General features: G+C 39.0%; 1 protein-coding gene across 7 annotated transcripts in view; it reads left to right on the forward strand.

Moving 5' to 3' along the window:
- Positions 1-3,005: 3,005 nt before the first annotated feature.
- Positions 3,006-24,528, forward strand: part of micu3a (mitochondrial calcium uptake 3a) — a 43,547-nt gene continuing 22,024 nt past the window's right edge. For 3 of the 7 annotated variants that reach the window (XM_086296352.1, XM_086296351.1, XM_086296353.1), the window contains exons 1-5: positions 3,007-3,334; positions 13,374-13,521; positions 15,912-15,943; positions 19,483-19,561; positions 24,231-24,278. In XM_086296352.1, the coding sequence (XP_086152478.1) occupies positions 3,074-3,334; positions 13,374-13,521; positions 15,912-15,943; positions 19,483-19,561; positions 24,231-24,278 (568 nt within the window). In that variant the 5' untranslated portion in view covers positions 3,007-3,073. Of the gene's footprint in view, positions 3,335-13,373; positions 13,522-15,911; positions 15,944-19,482; positions 19,562-24,230; positions 24,279-24,528 lie in introns of all 7 variants that reach the window. The other 4 variants (XM_086296348.1, XM_086296354.1, XM_086296355.1 and 1 more) reach the window with 2 other exon arrangements.

A 24,528-nucleotide genomic window follows, 5' to 3' on the forward strand; every position in this document is an offset into this window, starting at 1 on the left:
GGCTCAGGTGCAGAGAGAAAAAGGGGCGAGGAAAGCCCCCATTTGCGTAATTTTCGCACTCGAATGTTGATTTATTGCTCCTGTTTTATGTAACCCAGCCGCACATTTACAGCACCCGCACACACAGACACACACAGCCGTACACATGCACCCACACACACCTGTGCAAACGACATCACTTGACTGTCAATCCTTTCATTGATCTTTCCACGATGCTTTGAACAACACTGGAGCTCATATATACCCTTAATTGTGGTCTTACGAGACGAATCAAAGAAACAGAGGCTTCAAAGCGCAGGGATCTTGTAAGGGGATCAGGCAATAACAACCAGAAGACGGGAACGGGAATATACCTGTTTGAACCACACGCTTAGAAAATACCCCGACACTTGACACTGAAGGGCTTGGGGGGGGGGGGGGTGTAAAATAAGTGCTATTTTGAGAGACAAAAACGGAGTTTGTTGTGGAAACAAATATTTTAGTGATCATAACAATGAACACGCTCCAGTGGGAAACGTTATACTGAGTATATCAGATTAATGTAAAATATCAGTCTACTATACTGAAGTTGACCGTGATCATGGCGGTTTGGTAATAAAAGCCTGTGGATTCCAAAAAGACGCTTTTTCGAAACACCGGCGAAACAGTCCTTTCTTAATTTTTATGGTGCGGGGTCATTTATTTAGCTCTGAATTGCTCAACACTATTTATCCTCTAATACAGACTGTGATTTTATTTAAACCAAGGGCACGAAGCATGGTCTTGTGTTCCAGATCATGGCATTGATTGGGGCAGCAATACAGACACATGATCGTGCACGCAAACGCACGCGCTCACACTGCCTCCCCTTCCCCTGGGAGTCCCGTTGATAAATGAGTTGAAGGTCCAGAGGTGTTGCTGTGCCATACTCGGGTCATTTTGTACTCATGTCAGGTCTTGCAGCATGACAAAAAGTCATATACCCACACCAATAACACGGGTCTACTTGTCACGCTGCAGGACCTGACATACTTATTAAGTACAAAATGTTTCTTATGACGCCAGTTTTCTGCACTGCCTTTGCACACGTGTGTGTGACAGACAAGTTAGAGGGCATCTATGTGTGTGGCGCGTGTCCTTCTCCCTCTTTCCCTCGGTTCATTAGTATTTATGACCAGCACAAAAAGAACTTTTTTTTTAAAGGGCGACAGGATCAATCGTAATCGCCTCAGGCCGATCTGGTCTAGTATTGGATATCGATTTGGCCTCAGTGAAGACGTCAACTACTACGCCACATCGTCCTGGGAACTGTTCACACAAGGCGCAAGTGATCAGTTCCCAGGACCACATGATTCGCTCCAGTGTAGGTTTTCTTTTACAACGCTGCAAGTGGGACATGGAGGGAAGCCAAGCATATAGGAACATAGCTGTCATGGAGGAGGAGGGTGACGATGATGATGAGGAGGTCCCTAGGGTTATACCCCCACCTCTAACCCCTCACCCACACACACACACACAATACACACACAAAGAAATCACAACCTAATCGAATGCCTGGATAATGGAATAACTGAATAAGTAGCCTAGAGGTTATTAATGCAAGTGGTCTCCAAACTAGGGTCTAGCGAACCCAGGACACGATTCAGAGGGCCCCATGAAAGTGCAGACTTTAATTTCATCATATTTTAATCTTCATAGGTCAGTCAGAAAATGCAGGAGAAAAAAAAAAGAAAATCATATTTCTGCAATCTTTCGTGTATAGATAGATTAAAAATAAGTGACCTGCATGCAGATATGGTACTTTGTATCTACCTGAACCCCTATGAATACCTCTATTGTTGTGATCCAGCAAAATATTGAATTTTTTGTGTCAAAGTAAAGATTTGGAGACATTTTACAGCTTTTCAAATTGCAGTTTCATAAAAAAAATGTAACCAGTAAACCAGGAAACTTAATTAGGATTAGTCACCATGCTACATTAATGATGTTTGGGTTGTGAAGAAAATAGAAATCAAAGCAATAATTGAAGCGTTTAATATCAATACTCAGTCTTTTAAATGGTTGATTTCTATCAAGAGGTTTTAGACATTGTTTGATCTGTTTTCAGCTTATGGGCCAAGTGATCCACTGAGCTTCATGTGTGAACAGGTGACAGGCCATCTATTAGACTTCTTCCCTTTATTGTTTTAGCATCAAAGTCATCAGAAAAGCCCCATCAGGTTAACATTAGCCCTACATGTGAGGACTTAAATGAAGAGTTCATCTTTGATATTTGTTTGATATCTGCTCTTTTGGCTCCTTTGATCCATCACTTACAACTGGAAATTCGACACTACATTGACCCTTCGTGAATGACAAAGGCAAAGTGACAAATATCGATATCAATAATATTATTACTCATTTAGAGACACCCCCCCCCCCCCCCCCCAAAAAAAAAAAAAAATACAATCTCTTTAATTTATTTCAAGATGTGCCCATGCTCACCTGACAAGATACTTAAGATGATACCGTGGAATATGTTTTACTGAGTCGTTTTCTTATTCTTTCCATGTGTGTCACAGTTAGTCTGCCAGCTGCCAGTACCTTATGAAGTAGTACAACTGTCTTTGCACATTTTTAAAATACTTCAGAGTAGTCGTTATATACTTCTATTAGGTTATTGCAGGCCTAACTTCTAAATGAGAAAACGCATATATGTTCTACTTTATTCAATGCCACTTTTCAGACGCACTAATCCGTTTAGAAAATAGAGCTGTCTATATATATTTCACTATATTTCACATGCATTTTAATTTAATATTCAGTATTTTTGATTTTGGTGTAGGCTGTTAATATGGCCTCTTTTATGCGAACTGGATAAGCTTGAGTTTAGCTTCATAATAGTTTATCTCTCTGTGTTTATAATTGACCTTGGTTAAAATTAATCACTCAGCGAAGCATCAAATCCTCCGCGCTGTGCGGGACTTTGTTCTCTGTCATGCCAAGAACAGAAAGGCCGTAAATCTCGCGATGAAATCAGGGAAACGCGATACTTTTGAGCTGCCCTCAAAGTTACAATCACAGCAGCCAAGCAGAAGCTAATACCACGGCAGCAATGGCTGCTTTCCGCAGAGTGGCAGCACTGGCCGGCAAGCTCAACCTCTGGTCGGCGACAAGAAACGAGCTGGTCGGTGGGCAGACGGCCAATGGAAGAAGGACCTGGAGGTGTCTGGCAGCCGGGGTTTGCGTTGCAACGGGTGGCGCCGTACTTTACTTCTACAACGGTTTAATAAGCGGCGGAGGCAGGAAGAGGATAAGGAGGCACAGCATCAACGGTTTGCTCCCGTCCATCCCGACTGTTGAAGCCAAAGAGAAGGTAGGTGGCACAAACTGAGCTGCTGCAGATAACGACAAAACCGAAGCTGCCGCGACACACAACGAGGTGGTTGATTGTTGGTCGAAAATGTGTAACTGCTGACACACGGGGCTCAGTGCTCAAGACTGTGGAAGGACATAGTCGAGAGAAGAGGGAGAGAAGGCAAAGAGCGCTGGGTATTTCCTCGTTTCCTTCCGCTAAGATTAGACACACAGGCCCAGTCAGACAGGCCCACTTCTCTTTCTGTAGCCATGGTGAGCTTGTTTTTTATAGAATTTTTTTTCTGGGGTGGATAAAGTGTGTCACTCATTCCTAGGACGCTCAGTGGAAACAGTTTGCTCACTGCTTGGCTGTTGGGCGATGTGAAGGGCGCAAGAAGGGCGCTCTCCGCTCGAGCTGGTGCTGAAATGACAGCAGGCTCGAGATGTCAATCAGACAGCTTTGTGCAGGTCAGGCAGACAGAAGTTCTCAGAGATTTCCATGAAAATAATAAAGTCATACATTAAAGGTTTGATACAATAAAACAATTTTAAAAACCCAACCATACTATAATTCAAAGTTCTAAAAGTTAAAGTTATCTCTGTAAATCATAGCACATTACAAAAAATATATATATTATAGTATTGAGTATAATTGTTGATTCACTCAAATGTAAAGCACTATAATAACTCATTTGTGATATTAGTATTAATAACTATGAGCCATATGATATCAGTAATTTCTATCTGAAACAAAGGTGTAGGAAGTACAACTTGAAGTGACTCATGTATACTTAAAGCATCAGTTATGCTAGGATGACCCACAATATAGATAAGGCAATATACAATTTGTTGTATATAAGCTGGCCAAGATATCAACACATTATTAAAACATGTAGTTGTTTTAAATGGATTTCCTTGCCATGCTTAATTACAGTCCTTCCATCCACTCATTTATCCATTTTCTTTTGATTGACCAGTTCAGGTACGTGGGGGGGCTGGAGCATATCCCAGTTGTCATATATTGAGAGGTGGGGTACACCTTGGATAGGCTGTTTTTGCAGGGCGAACACAGAGAGCCAGACAGCCGCATTCAGGTGGTCAGTTTAGAATAACCAGTTAATCCTAAGCATGACTTTAGACTTGCAAACTCCACACAGAAAGGCCCATAGGCTGGGTTTGAACCTAGGATTTTCTTGCTAGTGAGACAATGTTAACAAACCTCTGCCTCCTTCATTACAGTACTACATTAAATCTAATCTAAATCTATAAACCATAATGTATATGCACCTTCCCAGAAATGTAACTACACATTGCAGAAATGCAAACTTCAGCAAATGTGATAGTGTGTCTATGTGTCTATTTGGAAACAATATCCAGCATATCCACAGTATAATGAAAGAAATATGTTGTGTTGTATTTTTCATTAGCTTTTTCATTATGCTAATAAATGGTAAAATGGCCTGCATTTGTATAGCGCTTTTCTAGTCCCTAAGGACCCCAAAGCGCTACATTCAGTCATCCACCCATTCACACACACATTCACACACTGGCGATGGCAAGCTACATTGTAGCCACAGCTGCCCTGGGGTGCACTGACAGAGGCGAGGCTGCCGGACACTGGCTCCACCGGGCCCTCTGACCACCACCAGTAGGCAAACATGGGGTTAGTACTATACTAATATATTTGGCATGCAGCCAGGAGGCAGCCGGGGATCAAACCACCGACCTTCTGATTAATGGCTGCTCTGCCACCTGAGCTACAGCCACCCCATAAAATAGCTAATATTCTGCTAGTGTTTCAACTAAAGGCGTTTGTTTCTCCTTTTTCTCAAATTTTATAATGTGAGGGTAGAACAGCACAGATACACCATTACACAGCCATACATGCACACTACAGTGTGGATTGAATGCAATGCTTCAAATGACACTTTGTGGTGGTGATTTTAATAAGAGTAATGTTTTGAGAATTTTTTCTAATCAGGATTTCGTTTATCTGAACATAAAAAAATTTTTTTCCAAATGGGCTGAAATGATATCCTTGGATGTCTGTTAAGTAAGATAACAGAGACTCCCTGCCTTAAGATTTGTTGAACAGTTTTGTTTAAAGTCCATTTTTAGCCAGGCAAAATCATCTACATTTGTTTAGCAATTGTTGCATAGTTAATGATCAAGACTTTTAGCCATGCTTCAGAAGTCAAAAATAGGGCTGCTCGATTATGGCAAAAATGATAATCACGATTATTTTCACTGAAATTGAGATCTCGATTATTTGACGATATTTATTTAACCCTTTAAGACCTACCATAGAAACAAGTCCACCAGAGCTTATATTATTATTTTTTACATGCTGTAGTGCCATTTTTGGGAGCATTTCAAGTTGCTATACATCAATGCAACTGTTATAGCCCATATTTTAGTAATATGTATGCATTAAGTCCATAGTAATTACATTAATTTCAAAAAAGTGCAATAAACAACAAAAAAATTGAAAATCGTTTTTGTTTTTTTTACATATATTTCTACTTGGGGAAATTCAAGAGGCTTATCCCTCAAAACTTTAAATACAAAAAAGTTGCAAAAAATAGTTTCCCACCACAGGAAATTTATTTTGAGTGTCTTCATAGTTTTATTTTGGAGATACAGCAATTTTTATATACTGCAGGAAAAACAAAAAACAATCCTATGATGCAAATTTGCAAAGAAAACAGCATGTGCATCAAAACAAACTATTTCCAGCAGTGCAATTCGAGTTCTAAGCATCCCAGCAACTATTCAGAAAAGTATAGAGTCAAACATGACTTATAAAAACACCAGTATAGGCTTTTAAGGCCTACAAGTAAAAAACTACATTTTCCGCCAAAATGACGTCACTTCCGGTTTCGGACAGGAAATGGCGGACATGCGATAGTTTGCGTTGACATCTTTTTCATTGTGGGAAGTGTTACGAACAGCTGATCGGATCGGCAAAGCGTGTTTCTGGAATATTATGTTTTTGTTCCTGCAAGTGCTTTTTATGCAATTTTTGCAAAGCTTTATGTGGAAGGAAACCGTGACCGAGGACAAGCTGATGGCATAAGATGTAAGTACAACTCCTCCGGTTTCATATGCAAAACAAATTATTGCGCTAGCTTACGCGGTTCCGGTTCTACGGGGATTTAAAGGGTTAACAATAACAATGTATTGAATAATGACTTTAAAAAATAATGTAAAATAGTGTGCAAATACTGATAACAGTGCAAATGTTTGCAATATAAAAAATAAATGAAAAATGTAAACATCTATGCTTAGTGAACTTTGCAGTGTTGCTCTGTGGTGCAGCTATGACACCGTAGCAAAGTTTACACACTATGTCTACTTGATCCACGTCTGACTCCGCGAACCCATAATGTTTCCACACCACTGAAGTTTTTTTTTTACCTCTCTTTTCAACCAACGGCAGTCACTCTCCTCTCCAAATAACTTCTGCTTAGCTTTCCGAGCTTCCCTCGGGTCCTCTTAATTGTTGTGATGCGTGTTCAAAATGCAGAGAGGTGCGCTCGATTTGCCACACGGAGCAGTGCGAGAGTAAAGCACGAGGGAGGGGCTAATAATCGGCTCAGTCATTTTTAATGATCGTTGAAAGCCCAGATCGTAATTGTGATTAAAATTCGATTAATTGAGCAGCCCTAGTCAAAAAGCAATACTGAGCATGAAAAAATACTTTCTAAGGCTTTCTGAAGGTCTTTCAAAGTTTTTCTTTGGACATTGGCTACTTTTTCACTCATTTTCAGTCCAGGCCTTCTACTTGATCATTTTCAGAATTAGGATATAATTATTTCAAGCATAAAAAGAGGACCTAAATCAAGGGGTGTACTAGTGTTGTGTCCACACATAACAGGCAAATTAGCATAGACCTATTTTAAATTGTATTTTTAGTCTTATTGTCACTAGGAACCTGCCGTAAAAACACATAGCTTGTTGCAATTCCTTTAATTGAAAATATTAAAAAGCACCAACGATAACAAAGTATAACAGGCATAAAATTATACTTTTACACCAAAAGGTGATTCTCAAAGACCTGTTAGCAGAAAACTAAGCATATCTCACTATTTATGCAGTGCATCCTTAGCAGGCCTAAAATGGCAGGCCTAAAAAAACTATCAACAAAAGTTGAACAATATCTGATATTTATTAAAAAATCATACATTAAAACATTTCCAAAGACCCGACGCAAGACCTGAGAGATGCATCTAGTATCTCGATAATCTGTCTACTGCTTGCCAAAGCCCCATTAGAAAAGGTCTTAATGGAAGGGTGGCTGTCAAGAAGCCATTCTTAAGGAAGAGAAACAAGGAGAAAAGGGTGAGGTATTAAAATCATCTGGAAAGCATTTGAATGGCAATGGCTTCATTTATTCATCATGACAATGATCACAAATGCACTGTGAATCCAGTGAAGCATACCTTGATAGAAAAACACACAGTAAAACACTATCAGTCATGGATTGGCCTCCCCAGAGTCCAGACCTGAATATTATTAATGTAGTGGAGCCACCAATATCCAAAAAAGCTTTCAAATGTCCCTCAGAAAGCTTGCCTAAGATAGTATTGCCTTTCCAGCTTATGAGAATGTACAAACTCTGTTTTTGCCTTATATCCCACGCTTCCATGTTAGCATGTTTCAATGAATCATTGCAACTATTTAATTTTCCTACAAATTGGTTCTTTGCTAAGTTGTCTGTTGTGTGCAAACACGATACTGGTTCATCCCTTAAGTTAGGTGCTCTTCTAATGCAACAAAAAAAAAAATTGAAAATGGTCAGGTAGAAGGCCTGGACTGAAAATTAATTTAAAAGCAGAGTGAAAAAGCAAAGAAAGGCATTGAAAGACCTTCAGAAAATCTGGAGAAGAACTGCTCACAACTTTTGAAAAAGATAAAGGAAAGCCTGGCTCCTTGGAAGCAAAATATAAAGAAATGGAGGGTGGCTTAAGACTTTTGCACATAATTGGCTATAGATACAAACTGCATTTAGTAGCTCATTGAAGTGGACAGTAGCTCAGTGGCACCATTTGCATATCTATCCAGATTGCAAATGTAAAATTATGTCTTCTCAGCCAGCAATGTTGCTTCTTTAGGCTACGTCCACACCAATGCGTTTTCGTTTGAAAACGCATCATTTTCTCTCCGTTTTGACACTGAGGCTACGTCCACACGTACACGGGTATTTTTGAAAACGGAGATTTTCCGTTAAAAAATAATCCCGTCCACACATAAACGCAGAAATGAAGGAAAACGCTGCTAGGAACATGCCAAAGCAACAGGTGGCGATATATTCCTAACCGTGTAGAAATGTTGGCCAATCAGAAGTCTAGAAGCCTCGGTAGGAAATAGTAAACAAAGCTGGGGCGTAGAAGCAGAACCAAGTCGTATGTGTGGAAGAACAGTAACTGTGTGTGTATGTGTAAGAATTTAAACACTGCAGACAGTACAATTAACAGTAACAGTATTGTAGAAATTCATTGCACCGAAACAATAACGTGGCGCACAGTGTGACATCAAAAAGGCGCACACCTTTGACGCTGCGTTTTCTCAGTTTTTCTCGTCCACAGTAAATGCAAAAACTGAGTTTTCGAAAATATCCACCCTGGCAGGCATTTTTAGAAATCTTCGTTTTCAGTGACCGAAAACGCAGTTTACGTGTGGACGAAAGGTGCAAACGCATAGAAAAATCTGCGTGTTCAAAAATACCCGGGTACGTGTGGACGTAGCCTGAGATGGCGTTTTCCCCAAGGAAAAACGCAGCAATTTGAAAACGCTCTCGAAAACGAATACATTTGAAGACGATGCGTTTGCGTCGCAGTGTGGACAGGGAAAACGGAGACTTTCTAGAAGGGTGACACATTTTAGTCATGTGATGCATCATGTGACCAATTAAACAATGATAGCGGAGGGCATTATACAGCAGTTGTTTTGTTTGCTCTCAATTTTGACAGCCCTATTAAAGATTAATATCAGTTTGTACATGCTCCAGATAGCTTTTCTTCAAATTATTTAATTCTTACTCGCTTTTGCAACTTTGCACTTTTGTGTTACTCGCAGCAACAATGTCACCTCATTGTGAGTCCATTTAAAAAACTCGTTGCTTTTCCTCAACCTTTTGCCGCCACGTTTCAACGATTCAAAGTAAATAAACGGCTGACAGAAATGAGGCAGGCCGAATCTTCTTGCGCTTCACACACGCTCAGTACTGGAACGTAAGTGTTTTCGGCCGTTTCAATGTGGACGCACAACTCTGTGAAAACAGCTGAAAACGCTAGTGTGGATGTGGAGCGTTTTCAGACGAAAACGCAGTTTTTTTAGTGTTTTGAGAGTTGGGGGTGTGGGTGTGGGGTGGGGAAGGGGGGCATTTTAGAAGATGCAGACATAAATTTTACTTTACTGGGGAAGGAAATGGAATCTGAATAATTTGCCTCAAAAAGTTGGATGACTCATCTGTAGTGACTGAACCTCACTGCAGCTATTCTGGTAAAAGAAAGCCACAGAGGCAGAGAAAAATATGGGGCAGTTGAGACTTGTGCTGAATGGGTATGGGATATATGTTCACACGATCATTTGGCTCTTAAAGGGTTCAGAAGTGTAAGGGTGAGTTCACTGGTGGCACAGAGGGTTTATCAAAGAATGTTTGAGATAGTATTTTTTAACATATGAAGAAGTATACCTGCAGACAAAGTTAATACGTGTAAAACTGGTGGATTACCCCTTTACAAAACCAATGTCTATTTAAAATAACCAATTAATATAAAAAATGACTTCTAGCAAAAGTTTAAATGCTAAGCCTGAGTTTTCTAGGTCATAAGAAAGAAATTAAAACCGTCCTATCAAAAATATAAACTAGAAAAGGAAGCTGCACACCTATTACATTGTATCTGACAAAAGAAGCTCCTACCAGTGTAATGTGTTACACTGTTTCCTGCCTGGCTGTAAGTGCCTTGAAGGTGTCTCAGATGGAGAAAAACAAACAAATATAGACCCCAAAATTACAAGCAAGTACATAACCATTAGAGCTGGGCGATAGAACGATAACGATATGTATCGCGATATAACTTTTACTCGATAGAGAAATTAAGCTATCGCGATAGACCTCGCCGCTCTTGTCCTCTTAAAATAAAAAATAAAAATAAAAAAAAAAGGTCAGCCAATCCAAACTAAGTAGCGCAGAGCCGAACCAATCACAGCCGCAGCGTCACGTCGCGTGACTTGTTACGTACAGCACAAGTGCCAAGCCGCATGTGTGTTTGTTTGGGAAGCAGCCAGCGGGTAATGGAGCCAGCGCATAATGGAGGAAATGAGTGTGCCGACTAGAAAAATCAACCGAGCGTGACCGAAGAGAAAACAGATGATGGTTCCAATGCCGGAGAGATTGTCGAACGGAAGAGCCATAGAAGCTCCGTAGTGTGAAGGTATTTCGGCTATTTCAAGTCTGACAAAAAACAGAGTAGCATGCACTGTAAATTGTGCCGAAAGCAAGTCTGGAAATACAATAAACTGGTGCATGCGTCACACTGCGCGCCACGTTATTGTTTCGGTGAAATGAATTTCTACAATACTGTTACTGTTAATTCTACTCTCTGCAGTGTTTAAATGCTTACATATACACACAGTTACTGTCCGTCCACACACACGACTCTGTTCTGCTTCTATGCCCCAGCTTTGTTTACTTTTTCCCACCGAGGCTTCTAGACTTCTGATTGGCCAACATTTCTGCACGGTTAGGAATCTAGCGCCACCTGCTGCTTTGGCATGTTCCTAGCAGCGTTTCCCTTCATTTCTGCCTTTATGTGTGGACGGGATTATTTTTTTAAAACGAAAACGGAAAATCTCCGTTTTCAAAAATACCCGTGTACGTGTGGACGTAGCCTCAGTCTCTGACTGGAAGCGCTGATTCGTCATTCGGCTTTTGTCAGACTAAAGTAACTGTTAAAACTGTTTGAAAAGCTCAGCTATACAACAAGGAGAGATTGAGAATTTCCTTTTAGTTCTCAGTTTATTTGATATTGACAAAAGTTAGTCAGTTTTGTCTGTTCTTCTGTAAAACAAACTAAGATTTATTTTTAGAATTAATATTTTGTTTCTAAGTGGAATTGACAATTTAGTCTGTTTCGTTTGTTCTATTTTGAAACTTAAATGCTTTAGCGGCTGCCTTTTGTGTAGTTTGCAATATTTGCCTTTATTTATCTGAAAAAGTCTCATGTTCCTTAAGTACATCTACCCTGTTGAACTTATTATGGGAAATAAATATTTAAATAAAAACAAGCTGCTGATTATTTCACATTTTACTTGTGAGCAACGGCACATTTAAATCTTACAAATATAGTTATTTGGCTTATATCGTGATAGATATCGTTATCGCCTGAAATGAAAAAAACATATCGTGATATGAAAAAATCTCATATCGCCCAGCTCTAATAACCATCCAAGGGTACACAAAGCCTGTTGAGATACAGTCTATCTTTTACAAAGGTAAAAGACAAGAAGTAACCTGAAATTTAAGAACAAACCAGAAAGAGGCACAGGTCAGGCTGCTCACTTGAAATCACAGCTGCTACAAATTACAAGCTTTGACTTGTGAAACAGTTGCCATAATCAGCCGTGTTGTGGTTGTAGCTGGAGACTGGGCTGGACCAATCACAGATGGCAATTGGACGACAAAGAACAGGTTCAGGCACCAAAGCAGAGCAGCACACACTAATAGTTAACCACACATGGGAGGGAGCCCAGCAACCTGGAGTGGTAATACACCTTATATATAAAAGGGTTTATGTACCCTAAATGGTACTGTAAATGACAGAATGGTGCAGAATAGTGACATTAAAATAATAATGGTAGTGGTGCTTTTCCACATGTGCAAACAGTCCTATGCTTTCATTTGTATTGTTGCTTCACTGTGTTTAGACTCAGAGAGAACAAAATAGTTGTTGACCTGCAAAAGCCACTTTTTTCGTTCAAAAAAATGTTTATGGATCAATAAGTCAACTGATGAAGAATCACACCTATAAGCAGAATTGATACTGGGATTTTTGGATAAAATACAGTGACAGTTTTAAGCGTGAAACTGAGCAGAAGGGTTACAGAGCTGCAGCTGCGAAGGGAACACACAACATTGCCCGAGGGGAAAACACCTGGAGCATCTGCTGAGCAGTTGTGAAAAGACAACAGAAAGTTTTAGTTGTAGTCAAGACACAAAGCAGCGAGCCACACTGAATCTACTTTCTAATCTCTGCAATTTAATTGGTTTTTCTTACATTTCTTTTTCATGTTGTGCAGCATGGCATGTGAACTTAGCTGCCTTTGCAAAACTTTCTAAACTTCATTCATTAGTGAGAGTTAAAGCCATGGGTGCCTATGCTCTTACTTTTGAGTGGGGTGCATTCCCATGAAGCCAAGCACTGATCTCCAATTCACGCTTTCAAAAGCCCCCCTTGGTGCAGGCATCATCAAAGCTTTATGAATGAATCTGTATGCTCATTAGCATGTTAGCTGAGCGGAACCGAAACCACTGTGTGCTGGGGCCTGCAGCTAAACAGGTTTAAATATGGAAGCCTCTCTGTTAATTATACAGTTTCACGCAGTATAGTCGGTTGGTGTAGAAGCTCTCCTACTCTGCAGCTAATCAAGTTGAAGCACTGGCTGCTTGCAGAGAGCGAGAGAGAGAGTGAGAGACAGATGCTAATCAAGTAGAAAGTAGTGACAAAGTATTTTTGTGCATGTGTGCCCATTTTCCCATTACTGCACTGTGCCAGCGGCGCTCGCTCTATTTATAACCACAGGGAGCTAAATGGAGAGAGTTGATGTCAAGAATAGATGAGTTTCCTCATTATAGAAATTGCTTTGTGTGCACAGAAATCTGTCACAGGTCGCATTCACATTATGTCCACTGTGACACAAGTGGAACATTAATTGCTTATCCCTGATTTTAATCACTTAATATGAGAATTAGGATAGTTATTTAACAGTATAAGTGGAATGCATATACTTTGTTTTGTTGTTTTTCTTTTCTTTATTATGGGTTTTCTCTGCAGGCACGTCCATTTGACTTTGAGGATGGAGATGTGTACATGTCTTCCCATGAACATCGTTTCCGCTTGTTCAGCTCAGTGGAGTATGAAGGACAGCTGTACATGACCCCACAAAACTTCATCGAGTCGGTTACCATGAGTGAACCGAGAAGTACGTATGAAAAAATAGCTTGTTTTCTGTTGTTCTCAAAATTGTGTCTCCTTAAGACAAAAATATTTGGGGCTTATTTTATCTGCTTAATCTGCATATATGACATGTACCCAGAGTACTTGACTGCTTCATTTAAATCAATCATTTAACACAAATTTATATTCTGCTTTTATGGGACGTGTATATATCTCAGCACTGCAAAGGATTGCTTTCACAGGGGAACTACCAGAAAATGCAGTTTGTAAATTTCTCCCCTCCTCAACCAAGATCCAAGGAGGAGGGAAGTTTATTTAACCAAGAACTGAATGTCTTGAGAATATCTTTTACAGGGGTGTTAAGCATGAACCTAAATTGTCCTGAGGCAGCAGTGGTCACCACTAAACCATCGTGCTGCTGGCTATTTCTATGAAACACATAACCAAACAATATCATCAGCTGTATCTTCACAGTCTCTCCTATATCCTATTATTGAATATTATTAACTCCATGGTCTTGGACTGTAGCTGGTAGACCTAGTTCTGCTCTGCAGTCTCAGTGAACTCTGCATAGTGGCACATGAACCATTTGTCCACCTGGTTCAGGTTAGGGTGGCTTCCAGATCTCTGGTGCAAAACAAGGTCTACTCATGCAGTCCAAAATGGTGGAGTTGGAATCTGTCCAACCACGGCCGAGACTGAGCAAACAAGCTGGCCAGTGAGTCTTCCCGTAGGGAAAACACAGGAAGGGGGCAGGGCTAGCTGGTTGTCCACAAATAAATTAGTTCTGTCAGAGTGCTAAAAATAAAGATGGAAAATGTGCAGAAAAAATGCTAAAATCAGTCACCACTGTAAACTTCTATGCTTCTTTTGCCATTAAAAACTTTTATTTATATAAATACAACTCGAAGTGCTTTGCAATTCAGCTGCAAGGATAATTAAATGTTTTAAAGAAAATCTATAACAGACAGACTTAAAGACTTGTCAGTTAAAGGTTAGATTGAACAGCTGAGTTTGAATGTTCACAGAAAGTTATCCACCAATCAGTAGGTCTGCTATTTAAAAGCAGCGTTCCACCTTTTTGTAATAGCTAACACTGACATCTAAAGAGGCTTTCTGTCATATTTTGAAACATTTTAATTTAGTTATGCACATGATTAATTGACTTAAATGTTGCTGCTCTTGCTAATCGGTGCTAGAAGTACAAGTCGATTAAATGAATCATTCATTTTTAATGAATGAACATGCCAGCTGGGTCTAAAGTCTTATGCAGCTACTCTACACAAGCCTAGATGGCAGCGCCTCTCTCTTTTCAATGAGAAATTGTAAATATGAAAAGTAAGACAAATGACTGCCTTACAAATCGTTTCTTCAAATGGCTCTTAAGTACACATAGTGTTTGATAAGGTAAAATAGCAACCTCAGAGGTTCCTGGGATTCATGGAGAAACATAAAATGATAGGAAGTCTATAGTGTAGGACGGGGAAAAGCTAATTTATACTTCAAGAATTTAAGATATAAATTACATTTAAATTTAAGCAAGATTTGATTGGATACTTGAACCCTTTGTTTTTATAATTTAATTGACAGTGAATACCTCATGTTTACTGATCCCTGTTTGGTGGTTGATTTTAAATATTACATATGTATTTCAGTGCCAGGTATACAATTTTTTGCCATCTCTTAAAAAACTTTAAAAATATGGTTTTAAAACACATCTTTGTAATTTCTGTTGGCCCACTGTCATTTGTAACAGATTAGCCCTGGCTGGCTTCTTCAAAGCAGGTGGCTTTAAAGCTATTGTTTAGTCTGTGGTTAATGTTAGTCAGACACACACATTCCATTTGCTCTCATGTACCCTTTCTCTTACCCTGCAAATATCTAATCTGGAGAATCATCTTAAAATTTTCCTGTGCGACCACTGCTTTAAGTATCTCTTCACATGTGGAAGTTATCACAAACAAAAAGCTGCTATTTATTTATTTAATGGATATATAATTGCGTTGCGTGCAAACTGTGCACCTGTATGTGTGTGTTTACATCTAGCCTTGGCTCGCTGACATACGATACAGCCGCACATGCCCTCTCGGCAGCTGACATCCTCGAATGGCCCCTTTGAAGTTGAATTAGATGAACTTTGTTGTATAAAACAGAACAAAAGTAGTATGTGCTTTTACAGGGACATTCCACATACTACAAAGACAAGCACAGGGCACTTGAGATGGTACAAATGGGCCTGTGATGATGACAGTGTATATAAAATGAGTGTGCCTGTGTGTGTGTGTGTTGTGACTGTACCTGGCACATTAAGACCCATTTCTAGATCACACAGATGCTATCTGACTGAGCCCACCCAAACTCTCTTCTCCTCTTTCCCTTCTTCTTCTCTTCTCTTTTGTCTCGTTTCCCTGGCAGGCAAGAGGCCCTGGAGGTCCCTGACAAAACAGGTGGGAAACACACTCTAACTGTTTTTCGTGCTCCTCTATATTGCAGACAGACATCTGTTGCATGTTACATCTAAATCAGTATACACTGCAAAGTTTAAAACCTATTTTCCTAGTATTTGTCATGAGTTTCTGCATACAAATGTCATGATTCCTCATACGTATGTATTGCAGATTATCTCTAAGTTCAGCAATAATCAGGTTTACTAATTTAAAATCCAAATGTAAAAATGTAAGTGCATTAAAGAAATACTGTATGCAAAATACTGAGGCTCTGAAAATTTCATACAGCACAAACAGGATCTTTAGCTTTATTTAAACTGTAGATCATACCATTGAATGTGAAAATACAGGATATCGCCACATCAGTACTCACCTGGTTATAATCTCAGTACCCTGTGCAGTTTTCATGTTGCACACCCTCCCACACTCATGAAAGCTATGGCTTGCTGTTTGGCTGGCACTGGACAATGGTCACTTAATGCAGGTCTCCTGTGTCTTGCGGGCTATAAAAGCCGGCCCAGGTGAACCACTCAGTCTCTCTCTTCCACTCCACCTGACATCAACTTATTAGCAATCTTTGTGTCTCGGTTAGGTTATGTATAATAAATTATTTTATATCTACGTGAGCTTCTTGTGTGAAATCCCTTTTTCTCACCTTCTTTGAGCCAGTTTGTGACACAGTTTACATTAAGTTTTATTCATATAAACTGTATATAAAATCAGCCACTTTTTAAAAGTCTTGTGTTGAAGGGTTGCATTATTGTGATCCTAATTTTTTAAATTTGATAACATCCATCAAATCTGAAAGGGAACCTGAGGATGCTACACATGCCCGTAATACAGTATCTTATTAATAACAAGATGGCTACATTCTGAAGCATAACTTGTTTAATCTTTTGTTTAACGTAAAATCAGACCATAAAATAGATTTTGAAAAGGATTTGAACATTTAAACAGTGATTTTAGACACAAGTAATTTTTACATTCTTTAGATGAATGCTCAATCATCCAGGTAAGTAAATCTCCAAAAGTTGATTCTGTTTTTTTTTTTCTAAACACTGTGTTTCTGTGACTTTTGAACCCCAAAACACACTGCGCCAAAAATTGGTCCACCCCAAGGATCGGGTGCCCCGACACAAACACAGTAACATAGTGTACGCTGTTAAGTGCCAGGACGATTGCCAGGATTTATACATCGGGGAAACCAAACAACTTCTGGCAAAGCGGATGGCACAACACAGAAGAGCTACCTCGTCAGGCCAGGACTCTGCAGTCTATTCACACCTACAGGCCAGTGGACACTCTTTCAATGGAGGGGGGCCTAAGGGTACATCTTTCACCATCTTACAATGTAGGGCTGAACGATATATCGCATTTGCGATAATATCGCGACATGATCAAGTGCAATTTTCTAACCGCAAAGGCTGCGATTATACTCTGGACATGTCCAAATTCATGGGCTGCATCCTCCTGAGGCCGCATTTGTAGACCGATTACGTCACAGCGACGCGCCGAAGGCTGTCCAAATTACTACCATATCCCAGAATTCATAGCGCGGCCCAGCCAAACTCCAGTTTCCAGCAATGGCGGCCACTGCTAAGTTTTAAAATTACTCATACTAATCTTTCAGGGTCACAAAATAAACTTTTAACATATTTTCAGGCGAGAAAGTAGTTGTGTAAACATCAAATATCTGCTCGGTTTATCAAGATATCCCATATTTGCAAAAGTGCTTCGACGTTTTCAGAGGCGTCTGCTACCCACCAGCTCGACAGCTAGCCGGGAGCTCGAGGGTTACTGATGCGGCCGAGAACGGCACAACTCCCGGCACATCATTTTCAGATCACCGCGGAGTTTCGCTGCTCGGGTTAAACGTAATATATAAGTCACTTAGACAACCTAAAAATGTTATTGTTGGGCTTTTTTCAGTGTTTTGTTTGTTCGTGAGTAAATCGGTTTGGCTGAGATTAAAGTTATTAGATTAGATAAAATAAAACTTTATTAATCCCCCGGGTGGGTTCCTCCTTGGTTTTCACACAGCTGACTAAACGTCAAACAGAAAACTTATTAAACAGAAGTATGAGACAGTCGAGAATTTACACCAGTGTCTGGTTATATTTTAGATAGCAAGAAGCAGACGGCCGAGTTTATTAAACTCCACCGAGACAGCGGTGACGCTAATCAGAACTAGACGTCCAATTTCACGCCTTTAAATTTTAAAGGCGTGTTTGTGTGTGTGTTTATACAATTGCTATTATGTTTGCACTTTATGTGTAATGTTACTGACTGCAGAGATCAGTAAGATGTGTGTATTTTTTATTTATTAGTTTTATTTATTTAATATTATTTTTTAATTTAATGACTGTCTAGTAGTTCACAGATGTCGAAAAACTGAGTGTGGTAAAGCCACTGATTTTTTTTATGTATATTTCTGCAATCTGCATTGTACTGACTTTCATTTTAATGTTTACACCAGGGTTCCTTGTCAGCACTTTATGCTCAGATGTTTGTAAGCTAAAAATAAACTATTGTGTATGTTCAAATATACTGTTGTGATTGAAGAAGTTAAATAAAAATGTCAGTCATCAATTCATGCATCACCTCATGTCATCATAACAGAGGTCTGTCTTCCAGGAAAGAACAATTTAAAATTAATGTAATATAGTATTGGCCATACTATATGATGTATTGCTTGTCTTTGTTTAATAATACAGAAGACAAAGACCTTAAAAAATAATCGCATATCGCATCGCAATCGCAATATTGGGGCAAAAAATCGCAATTAGATTATTTTCCATAATCGTTCAGCCCTATTACAATGCTGTGATTGCAGCCATTCCCCAACTCTCTGTGAATGGTACTGGTGGCCATTGATCAGTGGGCTTCGATCAGTGGTTGTTGATCAATGGTCATGAGAATTTGCATAATTAAGATGAAGGAACTGACCTCCCATTTTCCCTTCAGTGGGCTGGTTTTGGTCATTATGCAAATGAACTGGGGATTGGGGAAACCTGCAGTCAGCTGAGACTGAAGAACTTGGATGAGTGACGAAACGTTTCTCCCACTGAAAACACTACGTCCAGATAAACAGAATCAACTTTTGGAGGTTTTTACATTTTTGTTAAGTGTTGTAACTTCTTTTTAAGAATCCATAAGGAAATTCTTGTGCTGCTGGAGTGTGAAATCTAAGAAAAATGCAGACTCCACTCAAATCCTAATTCACAGCACCACAAATGGTCAAAGCCTCCACAGGCTACTTTTGGTACTTTATTTTTTCTTTCTTCAAAGCAGTCTTTGTGTCAATTAAAAAATATATATATACATACATTCATTTCTATACAAGTCATATAAAATACCACATTAATAACAATACTAAAATAGTTGGCCTGCCAAGCTTTTTTTTTCCTTCTTTCCACGGCATGCTAACCTTTCCTGTTTGCGCTGGATCGGTGTGTGTAAAAGTTGAAGTTTGAAGTTAGAGGTCTGTGTTTTTAGAGTTTATCTTACCTTTTTATTGTGTGTTTGTATGTGTCTGTAAGGAGCTGGAGAAGATCCTATCAGACACTCCTCCCGTGTGGAGAGGATCCTCCAAACTATTTCGCAACCTGAGAGAACGAGGTCAGAGAGCGTACACACACACACACACACACGCACATACACACAAAACAGGAGCAAAATACCTTTTCACTAAATAAAAAAAGGAACACACATGCACTGTACACAAAACCCATTGACACTGTTTTCTCTTTTAATTGTTATCAGAGCACATAAGTAGGAGTGTAAGAGTCAGATAATAACAAGGTCAGTGAATGTCAGTCAAATAGGACTCGGTTTATATGATGAGTAAACATGGTAAAGTATTTAAGTTTCTTCAGCTTTCAAGTTGTTAAAGATTATTTAAAATACTGAACAATTGTTTGCTGATACACTGTCAGAGAATTTAATGTTGTAAAAATCACGACTGTCATTTTAAGACCATGTATATGTATAATGTCTATTCTCTATGTCTGTATGTTCCCTAACTCCTCCTAATCAGTCACCTTAATCAGTTTGAATGAAACTTTATAAACTGCCTAGAGCACCACGATTATCATTTATTTAGCTTTTGGAAATTATTTTTAAAACACACAAATGAATTGAGTGCTAAATATAATACTTTGTCCTCTTATAAGTCATATATATTATGTGTAGTAACTAATGTCAAAACAAATTGTGACATTACATTCACATTATGTATGTGTACATTGTTCGGAAATACATTTTGGTAATCAAAATTTTAGTGCAGTGACACTTTGGGTTACTGGAATGAGCTGTCATGCATATATGTAAATAAGTGTGCATCAAACAGTGACACTAATAGTACCTGGGATTGATTGCTTTGTCTTATACAATAAACATGTCGCCTGCAAAGAAGAATAGATACAAGTATTTATTATTCATTTGTCTGGTGTTTATGAACAGCCATTTATGCCATATGACTACATAAAAAGATATTAATGAAGATAAAGAGAATAACATGATAAATTAGCATATATGTCTGTGTTTTAGGACAGGAGCAAAGGGGCGGGGTTTTTGCTTGGATCACTAATATAATTATGCATCCTTGCAATTAACTTAATTATCTTTATTATGTATTTTTTTTCTTTTCATTCAGCCCGCAAATACCTAACAGAGGTAGTAGAAATCTAAGAGGTATTCTTGCATCATGTTATATTTCTTAGGTGATACACCTGCATGACTGTCAGGGTTCTTACATTATTATACAGTAACTGCGATGACCTAACTGTGCTTTTGTGCACATTTCCCAGTGCTTGGCTCTCAGTGTGTGATAAAATCATACTTGTGAGTTGTGTGTCACTGTAGGGGTCTCTAATCCAAGTTTGTGCCATGCTGTTACTCCGTACAGCTGAACAACCTCCTCTCCTCTCCTCTCCTCTCCTCTCCTCTCCTCTACAATTTATGCAACACTAAAAGATAGAGAAAAGCTCACCCTAATTAAGCATTTGCCTCAGGAGTATGTAACAGAGGAATAACACAGTCTGGGACTGATTCCCTGTAGTGATAATTACACAGATACACAGATATACACACACTGGGAGATGCTAAATATAGCAAACCATGTGTGATGCATCCCCTCTCTTCCTCTACCATAATAACAAAGGTATATTCTTAAGCTTGTAACGTTTGAGTGTGTTTGATTTAGTCTACAGGGACAAGTAGCCAGGAGGGTGGTCTGCTTCCTTTTTTCATCAGAGAGATGGAGGGAAAAAAAGAAGTAGGAAAATCAAATCAGGGAGTGAAAAGGAGATTTAAAAGGAGAGTGGGAGAAATATAAGAAACAGATGGAGTGTAAAAGATGGGCTATAAAAGACAAACAGGCAAAGTAGACAGAGAAATGAATATGGTAAGAGAGGAAAAAGAGAAAGTTTGTAAACAGAAACCTCAGGGTAATCTATGGTTATTGTACTTTAACCATTCATTCCTGGTGGAGCACTACTGAGACCACACACACCATCAAGATTTAACAGGGCTGATTTTTTCATTCACATACAGTAAAACATTCTTGATTTCCAAGGTTTTTTTTTTTTTGGTTTTTTTTACATATTTCTCATGTGTCAGAACATCAAACAAATTTAAATGTTAGACAAAGATAACCTGAGTAAATACAAGCTCGCGGCTGTAAGAGACGCTCAGAGCAAAGGCTCCAGCCATCCATTCCAATACAAACACATCAAAGTATGACTAATAATTCAACAATAAAATAGCTTTATGTTGTGGCCATCACATTGTGTTTTCCAAAGTGATTTAGGATCTGAAAGTGAACAGATTTAGGGTACGTAATGCTTTTTTCGGTTTATTTTCATTTCACACGTAAAACACATTTATACATTCATTCCAACTTGCTCTCATTCCCATACCGACAATTTGTCACAGTCGTTGGTATTTTACGCGTCAGGATGAGAACGTGTTGCAAAAAGCAACACATCGTGCCACGATATTAAGAAACAGCCGAAAAACAAAGTCATTGACATCTATCAGTCTGGATTTCAAAGGGTCACAAAACTACTGCATATGTTACCTAGATTTCACAAAATTCATACTACTTTTTTTAATTCAGGTGCTTTCAGTCCCATTCCCACAGGTGTATAAAATGTGTGGCCTTGCATGCATTTGTAAAAGAATGAGTCCTTCTACAGCGCTCACTGAACTCAGTCGTGTCACTGTTGCAACAAGTCAGTCCATTAAATTTAAATCCTATATTTTCACAATCAGCTGTAAGTGGTTTTACTACAAAGTGGAGGGATTTAGTAACCATAGAAACTCAGCCATGAAGTGGCAGACCCCATAAAGTTATATAGCGGGGGTCACCGAGTGCTGAGGTACATAATGTGTAAAGCTCCAAAACTCCAGTGACATTAACATCAGCACACAAGCTGTTCTCAGGAACTTCATGACATGGCTTTTCAGTGGCTGAACAGCTCCTGTGGGTGTGATGTGTACGTGGCCCAGTACGTTTGAAAGTTGAAATCGTTGTAATGTCTTTGGATTTCTGAGCTCGATAGAGTTGAAAATCAGACAAAGACTCAAAGGGGTTCACTGTGTCTGTGTGTTAATGTCAGAACACACTACATTAATTCATGATTGATTAATTGATTATCAGTTATTTATGACTACCACAGTATGGGTAATGCATTACTGTGCTTTAGAAAAATTGACTGTGTAAGTATACAGTAACATGCTGGGTATGTATATCGCAGATTTAACACAATGTTAATCCATGTTTCCATCTGTCACACACAACAGCTGAGTAAATATTCCTTTCATAGTACCAGTATAAAGCATTTGTGTTAACTGGGAATGCCTTTTTGGTTTTTGACTTTCTGACTTTGATAAAGTAAGTGAAATGCCACACATTGGATAATTAAATCAAAAATAATTTCAGACTGCAGTGAAAATATAACTGGAAATATAGTCAAAGCAGTAAAGACTCATTGCAGTCATTTGCATTGCCTGTATGCAACATGGAACATTGTTACCTGTGCCTAATATGTTAATACTCATGTGACACATTCATGTTTTCCATTTAAAACGGTTTATTAGTACTACTGTAATGTCATCATGGTTCACATGTACTTAACTAACCCTTATATTTGTCTTTAGTTGACCTGCACAACAAACACAAAATTTAGATCTTCTTGGGCTTCTTAATATATGCTATTCTAGTGAGTCCATAGCAGATGTCCATAATAGAGGAAGGTGCTTTAGTATTAACATATGCATTGATATAGATTAAGTTAAATAAATTTCTCTGGAGGTAAATATCAGGGTTTTTTGAGTTAATAAAATTTCTTGGGGCTGATTCAAACCATCAGATTTGTTATTATTGGATTACAATGGACTCTTAACATCTTTAACCCACTGACAATTAAAAGAAAAGGAAGGCAAAATCAACAAACATATGGAACATATGTTAATGTTAAAACTATTGGAGAGGACATATAATGCCTGTTTACAGCCCTTTCCATCATGATTAAATATCACCTTGAGATCAGTATTAATCCCTCTTATTCTGTGGTATATCACTGAAAGCATGGGAGCGTAAACACACAACAGACTGTATTATAGAAACCTGAGTAGCTTCAATTTTGTATGCTCTAGTCTATGCAGAGCTCAGGCTACATGGGGGAAAAAGACTTCAGTTCCAAACCAGCTCCTATACACAAAGCAGTCAAGCATCAGCAAAACACAAGGCTCACACTGACTTTAACTGGTGTCGTGTTCACCCTCACACACTCATGCATACATACACACAAATGGGGGAGAAGTCTCCCGTAACACTCAAGCGAACCACCCTGAACTATCTGAACGATCAGACAGAAAGCGAAAAAAGAGGGAGAGAGAGCGTAGATGGAGCTGCAAAGATTCCTGAATGTGCCTGAGGCAAGAAAGGATCACCTCCTGAAACATTTTTCACTTGCTTATCCAAACACAAGACACATACACACACAGACACACGCTAGCCTGTGTCTTTACTCTGGACACTTGGGGTGTAGAAAAAGAATCGGTGTGTGGCCAAATGGCCGCTGGCAGCTCCGCTTTGAGAAGACACATTTTAAGATGCTATCTCCATGAAAGGAAGGATTATGTGTGTTAGTGTGTATGTCTTTGTGTGAGGCCCACAGTCTTTGAACATCTGTAAACATTGTGTATGTGTGTATGTGTGTGTGTGTGTGTGAGTTGAATATGACCTCTTCCTTAACTCTCTCTGTCTTGATCTCATTACCAGGCATCATCTCATACACAGAGTACCTGTTCCTGCTCTGCATCTTGACAAGTGAGTCAATTCAGTTGCACACATTCTCCTTTCACTTAAACTCATCTGCACCTTTTTATCATATCTCTTTCACCCAGTTGTTGTTTGCATTATTATATTCTTATTTTTAGAAAAATTACGTGACAAAGCGAAGTGCGCTAAGTACATATAGAAATTTAAAAAATGTTGATCTCACAAATGCTGTGGTTTTCCCCTTCACCTTAGGGCAAGACAAAAAGAGACAGAGACAGACCAAAGATGAAAAAAATGT

The sequence above is a fragment of the Aulonocara sp. 'chitande type north' Nkhata Bay genome, linkage group LG6 (assembly GCF_057382095.1).
Source record: "Aulonocara sp. 'chitande type north' Nkhata Bay isolate Kocher_YH1m ecotype deep benthic linkage group LG6, A_spYH_male_GT1.1, whole genome shotgun sequence".
Classification (NCBI taxonomy): Eukaryota; Metazoa; Chordata; class Actinopteri; order Cichliformes; family Cichlidae; genus Aulonocara; species Aulonocara sp. 'chitande type north' Nkhata Bay.